Genomic DNA, 14124 nt, shown 5'->3' on the forward strand with positions numbered 1-14124 from the left:
TAGGGCAGTAAAGACTAAATAACTATTCTTATACCTGGAAAATTATATTCCACAGGACTTTTAGTATACGGAATTGAGTCAGCCTAGTCATGAGTTGAGCTGAGTTTTACATTTTCTTATGGCAAAGGGTACCTTTAGTATACCATAGGCTTAAAATTTGGTTTGTGTTGACTTTGTATTTACGCTGACTTTGTTGACTTAACTTATGTTGACTTTGTACTTATGAATTGGGGAGTAGGAAGGTGTTTCTTAATTTTTATGATTAGCTCTCAGGTTTTGGATTTTCATGTGTTTCAGAGGGGGAATTTGTGGGTGTTCTTGACCCTTTCCCAGAGATAGACTACTATTGGGTTAATTGGTGCTTGTTAGGTTGGTGGTGGAGTCTGAAACAACTGTGTTGTCCGGATCCAGTTTCAAACTTGGACAGGCCCTGTGGTTTTTGGGCATCAGTGGTAGGGCTTTTTCAGTGATCTTGCCCCTCTAGGCCTGGCTGTTCCTTGCATCTTTGCAAGTCCTATTTGGAAAAGTTTTCCTAAGCCTGCCTCAGTGGTAGATTCCTGGTGGCGCTGGTATAAGATTCTAGGCTCAAGACTCCTTCCTGCCTCTTTCCATAGTGGTAGATGGACTTTGCTTTCATCCATAATGTCTTCACTTACCACTTAATACTGTGGGTGTGACTAGACTTGCCCCTTCTGTAGTGCCTTAAAGGCTTATTATATCCTTTGGGAATGGGGATATGTTTGAGGCTTTGTACTTTTCCCATAGCAGAGGCTACTCCCTTTCTCCAGCCACTGGGCACCATAGAGGAAGTGCTGTCTCCAGTCCCACTGAGAGCAAGAACCTGGTGGAGGTTCAGTGAAGACCTTGAAGATGGACTTGAATTTCCCTCATATCTGTGGCTTCCAAGGATGCTCCATGCTCACATTTTACCTTGAGCAATTTATTAACAATTTTAGATGAATTCTTTTCAGCTGCTTTAATGGCATCCTTGCTCTATCATAGGTTAGCCAGTGTTTGCCTCCTTTGAATCCTAGAAAGAGCTTGTCTTGTCTTGTACTTGAGGTTACTGGGTTGCCTTGTATCTTCTACTGTTTGATGGGTTCAATAAAGGTTTAATTTTGTGGTTTATCCAGTTTTTTGTTGTTGTTGTTGTTAGACTAGAATCAGCATTCTTCTGAGTTTTCTATTGTCTAGATAGAACCCAATCAAGATAAGAATGGATCTCTAGGCAAAACTCCAGCTGGTCATAGCAAGTTTGTTTTCTGGGGCTCTAGTTTTTAAGTCCATGACTACTTTGTTCTCAAAATCTCTTTTCGTTAGGGCAGACTAAAGGAAATGGTCCACCTGGCTAGATTCATAGTGGAGAAAGACTGATTCCCCAGCTGGACCTAGATTGCCTTTTCTTCTTTATGCTATGATTCCCACTTAAGGGTCAGGTCCTCTGGTACAATTTTTGTCATCCCCCCCCCCCCATCTCTTTCTCCAACCCTGCTCATTCTTCCATTCTATTTCCTGATAATGCATTACCAAATAAACCAGGTGTATTTTGAATTTTTAAATTCAGAATTGAGATGTAGTATTTCAGTAATTTATGTGCCTGATAATTTGACATATTTTGTTGATAGGTTATTTTGTCATTTTTTTTAAAAGAAAATGTTTAAAAGATGAGATAAGAGGCCAAATTTTACTTGTTCCCTTTGCCTGTCCTTTTCTTCTGTTCTCTTATTCTGCCTCTGATTCACAATAGTTTAAAGTTCTGGCACTACTGGAAAACTTTGCTGATACTACTTTTAGGCTAGGGCCAAAGTATTAGATGAAGATCTATAGGTGTTAAGAAATTTGTAAACTATGTATATAAAACAATTTATCATTTGAAATATGCAGTGATATTAAGTACAGTTGCCTTGTTGTGTAACTGTTACTATCATCCATGTCTGGAACTTTTTCATCTTCTCAAACTGAACACGGTTCCAATAGTTCTCAGTGTTCATTCATGTTGTAGCATGTGTCAGGATTTCCTTCTTTTGCGTGACTGAGTACTGTTTAATTGTATGTATGTGCTGCATTTTGTTTATCCAGTCATCTGTTTGTGGACACTGGTTTTCCTTTCTTTTAAGATTTATTTATCTGAAAGGCAGAGTTATCGAGAGAGAGAGAGAGAGATCTGTTGATCTTCTGTTTGTTAGTTCATTCCCCAGATGTTCTCAGTGGCCAGGAGTGGAGCAGGCTGAAGCCAGGTCTCCCGTGGGTCACTGGGTTCAAGCACTGTGGCTGTCTTCCACTGCTTTCCCAGGCATATTGATAGGGAGCTGGATCATAAATGGAACATCTAGTGACTTGAACCAGTGCTCTTCTGGGACAGGTGATGGTGTAACCTGCTGTACCACAATGCTGGCCTCTCCTACCTTTTTTTTTTCCTTTTCCTTTTTTTTTTTTTTTTTTTTTTTTTAAATTTATTTGACAGGTAGAGTTACAGACATTGAGAGTTTTACTCCCCAAATGGCTGCTGCGCCAATCCGAAGCCAGGAGCCAGGTGCTTCTTCCTGGTCTCCCATGTGGGTGCAGAGGCCCAAGCACTTGAGCCATCTTCCACTGCCCTCCCGGGCCACAACAGAGAGCTGGACTGGAAGAGGAGCAACCGGGACTAGAACCCGGCGCCCATATGGGATGCCGGTGCTGCAGGCGGAGGATTAACCAAGTGAGCCACGGTGCCCCCCCCCCCCCCTTGGCTATAGTGAATAATACTGCTATGAATATGAATGTATTGTTCAAATCTCTGCTTTTGTTTCTTCTGGTATATACCTAGAATGGCTGCGTTATATGGTAATTTTTATACTTTAAAAAATATTTATTAATTTATTTGAAAAGTTGGAAAAAAGAGAGATCAGATCCTATCCACTGATTCACTCCTTAAATGCCCATAAATAGCCAGGACTGGGCCAGATGGATGTCAGGAGTCAGAAACTTGTCTGATCTCCATGAGGTTAGAGACCTAAGTACTTGAGCCATCATCTCCCACGGTGCACATTAGCTGGAAGCTGGAATCAGAGTTGGAAGCAGAGTTGCGACTCTTAACTCAGGCATCCTGATAAAGAATTGGGTGTCCCGAGTGGCATCTTTACTACTTTGGCAAGTACCTACTCCTGATTGAAGGAGTTCTTTATATATTCTGGATATCAGCTCCTTTTTTTTTTAAATTTTTTTATTTAACAGGTAGAGTTATAGACATTGAGAGAGATAGAGAGAAAGGTCTTCCTTCTGTTGGTTCACTCCCCTAATGGCCGCTGCGGCCGGCGCTGCGCCGATCCGAAGCCAGGAGCCAGGTGCTTCCTCCCGGTCTCCCATGTGGGTGCAGGGACCCAAGCACTTGGGCCATCCTCTGCTGCCCTCCTGGGCCACAGCAGAGAGCTGGACTGGAAGAGGAGCAACCGAGACTAGAACCCAGGGTGCCGGCGCTGCAGGTGGAGGATTAGCCAAGTGAGCCACGGCGCCGGCCAAGCGCCTTTTTTTTTTTTTTGGACAGGCAGAGTGGCCAGTGAGAGAGAGAGACAGAGAAAGGTCTTCCTTTTCCTTTAGTTCAACCCCCCAATGGCCGCTGCGGCCAGCGCACTGCACTGATCTGAAGCCAGGAGCCAGGTGCTTCCCCTGGTCTCCCATGTGGGTGCAGGGCCCAAGGACCTGGGCCATCCTCCTCTGCACTCCCGGGCCACAGCAGGGAGCTCGGCCAAGCTCCTTTTGATATATGTGATTTGCAGATCCTTTCTTTCATCCCATGAGTTGCCTGTTTCACTGTTGATAGTGCCCTTTGATAAACAAATGTTTTTAACTTTGATGTAGTATAATTAATTTTTTTCTTTTATTCCTTATGCTTTTGGTGTCATAGCCAATAAACAGTTGCCAAGTGCAGTATCTTGAGCTTTTTCCCTTATTTTTTTCTTTAAGAGTTCTATGGTTTTAGTTCTTACATTTAGTGTTTTGACTCAGTTTGAGTTAATTTTGTATATGGTCCAAATGTCTAGCATCATTTTTTGCATTGTGATACCTAGTTTTCCTAGCATCAGAGGTCTGTAGTTTTGTTACAGATACAGATAGACCTCGTGCTGAGATGTAGAATGCTGTTTTTCACATTATTTCTATAATTAGATTTGAGATTTTTCTGTTCAATTATTGGGCTAAGGGTACTCATAGCAACTGCCCTGGAACTCTGACCCCCATTTGTAACATTGTATCTATAAAAAGTTAATTTTGGGCTCCTAGAAGCCAATTTGTGAGCAGTGCTTTTACAGATTGAGGTTGTTTTAAGGTTTTGCCCAGCCAAAGGTTTCCCAGAGAAGTCACCCGTTCCAAAAGCTGTTTAGATGAAAAGCAGAAGCTAAAGAATTATGAAAAAGTGGGATTTTGGGTAACTTTTTTTAATTAGGCAAAATTTTTTCACATGGAAGGTTATTATTTTTTTAAAAATCCATTTATTTATATGAGGGGAAGAGAAATAGGGAGACATCTCTTCATCTGCTGGTTTATTCCTCAAATGCCCTCACAGCTAGGCCTGGGTTAGGCTGAAGCTGAGAGTTGAAAACTCAATCTAGGTCTCTCTGAGTGTCAGGGACTGCAGTTCTTTGTTGTTGCTTTTTCCTTCAAGAAAAAAAAAATGGCTGATGCCATGGTGCATTGGATTAAGCTGCTGCCTGCATGGCATCCCACATGGGTGCCTGCTACTTCACTTTCAATCTAGCTCCCTGCTAATGGGCCTGGGAAAGCAGCTAGAAGATGGCCCAAGTGCTTGGGCCCCTGCATCACATGGGAGACCCGGATGGAGTTTTCGGCTCCTGGGTTGGCCTGGCCCAGCCCTGGTTGTTGTTGCCATTTGGGGAGTGAATCAATAAGATCTCTCTCACTTTCTGCCTCTCCCTCTGCTGTCACTCTGCCTTTCAAATAAATAAGTAAAAATTTTAAAAATGTTTATTTATTTGTTTGAAAGGCAGAGTGACACAGAAAGAGGGAAAGATATTGAAGAGAGAGATATTCTGCTGCTGCTTCACTCCCAAAATGCCTGCAACAGCTGGGGCTGGACCAGCTGGAAGCCAGGAATTCCACCTGGGTCTCCCACGTAGTTGGAACCAAAGCACTTGAGCCATCATCTGCTGCCTTCAAGATGAATTGGCAGGAAGTTGGATTGGAAATAGAATAGCTGGGACTGGCACTGCAATATGGGATGTGGTGTCCAAGAAGGGGCTTAACCTGCTAACCAGACTGAAGTTTTTGAGCTGTCACCTGCTGTCCCCCCATGATGTGCATTAGCAGGAAGCTGGAATTGGGAGCAGAGACAGGAATTGGATCCAGGTGCTTTTTTTAAAAAAAAAAGATTTATTTTATTTATTTGAAGGATAGTGCTACAGAGAGAGGTAGAGACAGAGAGAGGTCATGCATGTGTTGGTTCACTCCCCAGATGGCAACAATGGCCAGAGCTGCGTCGATCCGAAACCAGGAGCCAGGAGCTTCTTCTGGGTCTCCCACGTGGGAGCAGGAGCCCAAGGATTTGGGCCATCTTCTGCTTTCCCAGACCATAGCAGAGAGCTGGATTGGAAGTGGAGCTGCCGGGACTGGAACCGGTGCCTGTATCTGATGCTGGCACTCCAGGCAATGTCTTTACCTGCTATGCCACAGTGCTGGCCCCCAAAGAAAGCTTTAACCAAGAGCCATACTGGCTGGCGCCGCGGCTCAACAGGCTAATCCTCCGCCTGTGGCGCTGGCACACCGGCGGGTTCTATTCCCGGTTGGGGCACTGGATTCTGTCCCGGTTGCTCCTCTTCCAGTCCAGCTCTCTGCTGTGGCCCAGGAAGGCAGTGGAGGATGGCCCAAGTGCTTGGGCCCTGCACCCACATGGGGAGACCAGGAGAAGCACCTGGCTCCTGGCTTTGGATCAGCGCGGTGCGCCGGCCACAACGTGCTGACCACAGCGGCCATTGGGGGGTGAACCAACAGAAAAGGAAGACCTTTCTCTCTGTCTCTCTCTCTCGTTGTCTAACTCTGCCTGTCCAAAAAAAAAAAAAAAAAAAAGTACCATACGGCTACCCTTGAAACTTTTTGTTTTAATTTTAAAAGATTTATTTATTTATTTGAAAGAGTGACGGGGGGTGGGGGGAGAAAGAGGGGGAGAGAGAGAGAGAATCTTCCATCTTCCCAAATGGCTGCAATGGGCTGGGGTCAGGTTGAGGTCAGGAGCCAGGAGCTTCTGCAGAGTCTCCCATGTGGGTGGCAGGGGCCCACGGACTTGAACCATTTTCTGCTGCTTTAACATGTGCGTTAGCAGAGCACTGGATTGGAACTGGAACAGTTGGAGCTTGAACCAGCACCTATATGCGGTGCTGGCGCTGTAGGCCTTGGCTTAACCTGCTGTACCACAATGCTGACATGTGAATATTTGCAAATTTTGCTCAGTTGAGTTTAATAAGTTTTTGGTTAGAACTCATGTAATATATAATTTTTCTTTTTCTTTTGTTTTTTTGACCGGCAGAGTGGACAGTGAGAGAGAGAGACAGAGAGAAAGGTATTCCTTTTGCCGTTGATTCACCCTCCAATGGCCGCCGTGGCCTGCGCGCTGTGGCCGGCACACCGTGCTGATCCGAAGCCAGGAGCCAGGTGCTCCTCCTGCTCTCCCATGGAGTGTAGGGCCCAAGCACTTGGGCCATCCTCCACTGCACTCTCGGGCCACAGCAGAGAGCTGGCCTAGAAGAGGGGCAACCGGGACAGAATCCAGCGCCCCAACTGGGACTAGAACCTGGTGTGCCGGTGCCGCTAGGTGGAGGATTAGCCTATTATTATATTATATATTATTATATATTAATTAATATATAATAATATATAATATATTATATATTATATATAATATATATAATATATAATATATTATATATAATATATAATATATAATATAATTAATATATTAATTAATATAATTAATTAATATATAATAATTAATTAATTAATTAATATATTAATTAATATCAATATATTATATAATATATATTAATATATAATATATGTAATGTAATTTCTGAAAAAAAGTTTAAAAAATTTTGGGGAGATACAGAGAGCTCCCATCCTTTGATTCATTCCGCACACCTGTGATGACTGGGACTGAACTGAGGACAGGCACCAGGAACTCAATCCAGATCAGTATTGTAGGTGGGAGGAACCCAAATACTTGAGCAATCAGTGCTGCTTCCCAGAGTCTACATTAGCAGGAAACTGTAGTCCTGAGCTAGAGGCAGGGATCAAATCCTGGCACTTGATATGGAACATGGGCATCTTAATTGGTGTCTTAATCACATACCTGCCTCTACATTTAATATTGTCTTACGAAGTAATGAGCTTCATTTTTCCCTGAGCATTCAAGCAGATTTTAAATTGCTTTTCTTCAGGAATGTTACCTTAGGTATCTCTGCTTTGCTTGGGAAGTTGAATTATAAGAGTTTTTTCCCTCCCCAATTTTAGTGTTTTATAATCTTAGAAATAAATTATAAAGGGACATTTAACAAAATGGAAACTAGTGGTAGAGTGTAAGTATAAATTATGTAGTTTCATTAGTTATAATCTACAATTTAACAATTTTTTACTTTGAGTTGGTAAACATTTTAAAAATTAAAAATAATGCTGATGTGGAAGATTCAGTCTTTTGTACATTACTGATTGAAAACATTTTCTAGAAGGTAGCTTGTTGATATTTCTAGAGATATTACCAAATGTTAGAAATCTGAATAAATTCATTGCTAACAAACTGTCTTAATTAGAAATGTAGACTGAAATTTTTGTAGTTACTCATTTGAGGTAATACTACTAATATGGACAGTTTAATTTTTTAGCAGGCCTTTGGTTAAATAAATTATGAAATATTTATACATTGGCATATTATATAACCATTACTAGAGCTTCCATCCAGTAAAGTATTGAATGGATGGTGAGATTGGACATAAAGTTTGTCTCTTTGTCTCGTTCCTGATATTAGGAAGAGAACAATTACATTTTTTGTCATGTACGAAGTACTTTGGGTTTTTTTTTATGAGGTTGAGGAAGTTATTTTTTGTTATGTATTTTTTTATCATGAAAAAATGTTGGATTTGATCAGATACTTTTTCTGGGTGAATTGAAATGATATCAGGTGGATTTTTTTCCCTTTACTCGATAATGTGTATTATGTCGGGTTTCCTGTATTGAATTGCCCTGACATTTATCCCACTTGATCATGAAGTGTAATCTGTTTATTCTGCTGATATTTTGTTCAGGGTAGTTTCCTCTGTGTTTATAAGGAATATTGACCCATGGTTTTCTTATACTGCTTTTTAAAAAAGATTTATTTATTTTTTTGAAAGGCAGAATTACAGAGAGGGAGAGAGGGGCATATCTTCCATCTTCTGGTTCATTCCTCAAATGACTGCAGTGACAAGGGCTGAGCCAGGCTGAAGCCAGTACCCTGGAACTCTATCTGGGTCTCCCACTTGAGTAGCAAGGACTTTGACCATCTGCTGCTGCTTTTTCAGGCATGTAGCAGGGAGTTGAATCAGAAATGGAGCAACTGTTACACAACTTGTGCCCATATGGGATGCTGCAGATAGCAACTTTAACCCACTGTGCCAGGTTGCCAGCACCTCTTGTATTGTCTTTATCTCTGGTATCATGGTTAAGGCTTAGTGAGCTGGAAGGTGTTCCTCATCAATTTTTGGGAACATTTTGAGAATTGCTGTTCTTCAGTCATTAGGTAAAATACACCAGTAAATCCATTTAATGCTAGTCTTTTTGGAAAGATTTTTATTTAAAATTATTTTTTAAGATTTATTTATTTATTTGAAAGGCAGAGAGAGAGGAATCTTCCATCTGCTGGTTCACTCCCCAAATTGCTGCAATGGCCAGGCTGGGCTAGGCCAAAGCCAGGAGCTGGGAGCTTCCTTGCGGTCTCCCACATTGGTATAGAGGCCCAAGGACTTGGGCCATTTTCCCTGCTTTCCTAGGTGCATTAGCAGGGAGCCGGATTGGAAGTGGAGCAGTGCCCATATGGGGTTTCGATGCCTCAGGCAGAGACTTAGCCTGCTATGCAACAGTGCTGGCCCCTAAAATTCTTTTTAATTATTTATAAGGCCGAGTTATAGAGAGAGAAGGAGAGACAAAGATAACTTCCATCTGCTGGTTCACTCCCCAAATGGCTGGGGCTGGGCCAGGCTGAAGCCAGGAGCCGAGAGCTTCCTTTGGGTCTCCCATGTGGGTCCCTTCCATGTGGATCCAGGAGCCTAAGCACTTGGGCTAACTTCTCCTGATGTTGCATTAGCTGGAGCTGGATTGGAAGTGGAGTGGCCTGGACTCGAACTGGCATCCATGTCAGATACTGGCACTGCAGACAATGGCTTAACCTGATGTGCCACAATAATGGCCCCAGACTTTTTTCTTAAACTTTCCCAGAACTGTCTTCATTTTCTCCACACAGAGTGGTCTAGTATTTTGTATATATAATAGTATATAATATGACAAGTGTCTATTATACTTGTTAAACTTTTTGCTTCTGAAGTGCAGAGATTATAATTTTCAGCCTTTTGTTTCCAATCTAATGGCAGGTGACCAGTAAGTATTTAAACTTTAATGAGCTGAACTACTAGTACTTTTTTTTTTAAAGATTTATTTATTTATTTGAAAGGTAGAGTTACAGAGAGACATAGGCAGAGAGAAAAAGAAAAGTCTTCCATCTGCTGGTTCACTCCCCAGATGGCCGCATAATAATAATATAATAGTTTTTAAATTATTATTGTGTTTGGTAAGATTGGAATCTCTTGGAGCTGGCACTGTTGTCTGGCAGGTTAAGCCTTTCTGCAGTACTGCCATCCCTTATGGGCACTGGCTCGAGACCCAACTGCTCCACTTCCAATCCAGCTTCCTGTTAATGCATCTGGGAAAGCAGTAGAAAATGGTCCAAGCGCTTGGGTCCCTGTACCCAAGTGGGCTACCTGAATGAAGCTCCTAGCTCTTGGGTTGGGCCTGGCCCAGACCTGGCCATTGCAGCCATTTGGAGAGTGAACCAACAAATGGGAGAGCTCTCTGTATGTGTGTGTATCTCCCCCTCTCTCTAATTTTGACTTTCAAATAAATAAATCTATAAAAAAAAAAAAGATTGGAATCTCTCAAAATGATCCGCCCACTCTTGTGAAACTTGAGCAGCAGAGAGAAGAGAGAGAGGTAGAGAGACAGATAAATACCTGTCACAACCAGGGCTAGACTTCAGTTTCCTTTGGCAGAAGAAAAATCAAACCCATGCCATCCACTGTGGGATTCAAGTGTCATCTTTTTTTTTTTTTTTTTTTTTTTTTTATCTTTAATCTGTTTTATTTATTTGAAAGGCAGAGTGACACAGAGAGAAAGAAATCTTCCATCTGTCAACTCCCAGATGACTGCAACAACTGAGGCTGGGCCAGGCCAGGATCCTGGATCTAAATCTGGATCTGCCACCTACATGGGGACAGACCCAAACCCTTGGGCCATCATTTGCTAACAAGCATCTTATTTAAAAACATTAAAAAAATTTACTTTCATTTTATTTGAAAAACAAAGATCTTCTGTTTGCTTGTTTATTCCCCAAATGTCTGCAACACCCAGAGTTGGGCCAGTCTCAAGCTGGGAGCACAGAACTCAATATGGGTGACAGGTACTTGACATCATCTGCTGCCTTTCATAATGTGCATCAGCTGGATGCTGGATCTGAAAGGGAGGAGCCAAGACTCAAATTAGCACTCTCATATGGGATGCAGGCCTTCTAGTTTGCAACTTAATCATTGTGCCAAACACCCACCTCAGGCTGGCACCCTAACCAATGTCTTAAACTGCTATGCTAACTCTTCTCCCTCTTTTTGATTGTTAGTGGAATCATGCTCATGGAATTAATTAAATTCATTGAATGATGATTTTTCCCATTGCGTTGTGATTTTCAGAAGGGCAAAATCCTTCCCTATCTTGTTTATTTTCTCTGTGTTTACCTAACCTGATGCCTGAGTGTGCTTAAGTGCTTCATAAATATTTGTGAAATAAGTTGTGATGTTGGTATAGGTGGAGGCAGCATAGTGTTGTGGAAAGAGCATGTATGCTCTTCTTCCACACTTTATAACATATGATATTTCAAAGGTTGTTGGGAACATAACTCATGGTAATTCAAAATATAAGGCATAATGCCTTTAACTTAAGTTCCTGAGGTGGGCATTTGACACAGTGGTTAAATTGCCCTTTGGAATGCCTGTATCCCGTATTGGAGTGCCTGGATTTGGATCCTGACTACCTCTGATTCCAGCTCCCTGCTGGTACCTACCCTGGGAAAACATCAAGTGATGGCATGCCACCCACTTGGGAGACCTAGATTGGGTTCCCAGCTCTTGACTTTGAAGTGGCTGATCCCTGGCTATTGGGGATGTTTCCTTCCCTTCCTTCCCTCCCTCCCTCCCTCCCTCCCATCCTCCCTTCGTCCCTTCCTCCTTTCCTCCTTTCCTTCCTTTTTCTTGAAGATCCATTGAGTTGTGTATCTGTGTAACAGCATATAACAGAGCAAGAGAGATGGAGAGACAGATATGTTCCTTTTGCTGATTCACTCCCTAAGTGGCCTTTATAGCAAGATCTCTGGGCCAAGCTGAAACCAGAAACTCCATCCTGGTCTCCCACATGGGTGGCACAGGCTAACTACTTGGGCCATCTTCTCGTCTTTACCAGGCACATTATCAGGAAGCTGGATAGGAAGCAGAGTGGCTGGAACTCCAACCTGCTTAACCCTCTGTGCCACTGTGCCTTGGCTCTTTATCTTTCAAATAAACATTTATAGAATCTGTACAAATCTTTTTTTTCCTTCAAGATTTTGTTTATTTATTTGAGGCAGAGTTACAGAGAGGCAGAGGAAGAGAGAGAGAGAGGTCTTCCATCCGATGGTTCACTACCCCATGACCGCAACGATTGGAGCTATGCTGATCCGGAGCCAGGAGCCAGGAGCCAGGAGCTTTTTTCGGGTCTTCCATGTGGGTGCAGGGGCCCAAACACTTGGGCCGTCTTCTGCTGCTTTCCCAGGCCACAGCAGAGAGCCAGATTGGAAGTGGAGCAGCCGGGACCTGAAACGGTGCCCTTATGGGATGCCATTGTTGTAGGCAGCAGCTTTACATGCTATGCCACAGTGCAGACCCCGCCTTTTTCCCGCCTTTTTTTTTTTTTTTTTTTTTTTTTTTTTAAGAATTAGTTCCTTTGCCGGCGCTGCGGCTCACTAGGCTAATCCTCCGCCTTGCGGCGCCGGCACACCGGGTTCTAGTCCCAGTCGTGGCGCCGGATTCTGTCCCGGTTGCCCCTCTTCCAGGCCAGCTCTCTGCTGTGGCCAGGGAGTGCAGTGGAGGATGGCCCAAGTGCTTGGGCCCTGCACCCCATGGGAGACCAGGAGAAGCACCTGGCTCCTGGTTCCTGCCATCGGATCAGCGCGGTGCGCCGGCCGCGGTGCGCCGGCCGCAGCGCGCCGGCCGCGGCGGCCATTGGAGGGTGAACTAACGGCAAAAGGAAGACCTTTCTCTCTCTCTCTCTCTCTCTCTCTCTCTCTCTCTCTCACTCTCACTCACTGTCCACTCTGCCTGTCAAAAAAGAGTTAGTTCCTTGAAGACCTGGGTTTTTTTGTTTGTTTGTTTTTAATCAAGAGGTATTATATCAGCTGGACACATTTGAATTTTAATAATCTTTGTTATTTTTCTCTCACAGTTTTACATGTGGCACCCATAAAAAATGAGGCTGAGAACAAGGAAAACTTCTCAGCAATCAAATCAAATCCAAACCCAACGCACTGCCAGAGCAAAGAGGAAATACTCAGAGGTTGATGATAGCCTACCCTCAGGAGGAGAAAAACCACCCAAGAATGAAACTGGCTTGTTGTCTTCAATTAAAAAGTTCATTAAAGGAAGCACACCCAAGGTAATGGTTTTGTCCTGAAACTGTGTATCATTCAAAATGAAGTTTAGGTTTTCTGCGAGGATGCATAGATAATAAATTGCTATTGCTAGAATCTCTTTTTAAAGGAGATGTCTACATTTTGGTGTTACTTTACTTTGAAAAATATTACTTGAATATTCAAAATATTTAATGGTAGTTCAAGAATAACAATTATTCCACTGGACTAATCCATTTAGCCTTGTGTGTTTTCAGTATAGTGTTAACGGGGAACAAAATAAACTTTTCCGTTCTTTTGCTTTATTTCATTATTCATTTCAAACAGCAGTTAATTATGTTTAATTATGGAGGTGATTTCTTTTGTCTATCTGAATTGTAACATTTGTACACTGAAAATATATTACATCATCAAAGAAGAAACAAAATTATTAAAAGAAATTGGAAACTGAACAAAAATCTTGTGCTTTAGAATTATGCCGTGGAGCAACTTGAGTGACCTTCATTTACCCCAAAGAGCCTCAGGAAGATAGCAAAATGGGACTAATGTACCAGTTGCTTGTCTGTATAAGAATTATTTTCAGATTAGATGATATAACAAGAAGAACAGTTTGAGAAACTTGAATGCACTCTGTAAATGTATTGTTATTATTCATTGTATGTACATTTAATTATGATGTATGTTTTTATTCTTTCTGGGGAAAATCATTTATATGATAAATTCCTCATTATAGTCTTAAGTGTATCATTTTGATAAGTAGAAAAAAGTCAGTGTTGATTTATTCCTAATGATGGATTCTATTTTAAAAGAATTAATTAAATCTAATTATTGTGAACTGTTGGCCAAAATTAAGAAATGTTCTGTGTTTGTGTAGGACTTTTTATATTTTATTTAATACTATAATTTCTTTTGTTAATTAATGAAAAATTTTGAGGGATAGAGAGAGAGAGACACGTGGATAGAGAAAGAGTGAGAGAGAGAGTAAGCAAGCAAGAGCTAGCTCCCATCTGCTGGTTCACTCTCCAGATGCCCACAAGTGGGAGCCAGGTTTCTGATACGGGTGGCAGGAATCCAGTCACTTAACCATCACCATTGCCTCCCAGAATCTGAACTAGCAGGAAGTTGGAGTAAGGAACTGGAGTTGGGAATTGAATCAGGTACTCAAATATGGGCTGTAGGTGTCTTTCTGT

General features: G+C 42.2%; 1 protein-coding gene across 12 annotated transcripts in view; it reads left to right on the forward strand.

The window, feature by feature from the left end:
* CTDSPL2 (CTD small phosphatase like 2) overlaps positions 1–14124 on the forward strand; it is a 103616-nt gene that overhangs the window by 20396 nt on the left and 69096 nt on the right. For 10 of the 12 annotated variants that reach the window (XM_070054117.1, XM_051822431.2, XM_070054114.1 and 7 more), the window contains one exon: positions 12751–12960. Coding sequence is in view for 8 of the 12 variants with exons in the window: in XM_051822431.2 (XP_051678391.2) it covers positions 12775–12960 (186 nt within the window). In the remaining 4 variants the exon portion in view is untranslated. Of the gene's footprint in view, positions 1–2464; positions 2699–12750; positions 12961–14124 lie in introns of all 12 variants that reach the window. The other 2 variants (XM_051822433.2, XM_070054115.1) reach the window with 1 other exon arrangement.

The sequence above is a fragment of the Oryctolagus cuniculus genome, chromosome 12 (genome assembly GCF_964237555.1).
Source record: "Oryctolagus cuniculus chromosome 12, mOryCun1.1, whole genome shotgun sequence".
NCBI lineage: Eukaryota > Metazoa > Chordata > Mammalia > Lagomorpha > Leporidae > Oryctolagus > Oryctolagus cuniculus.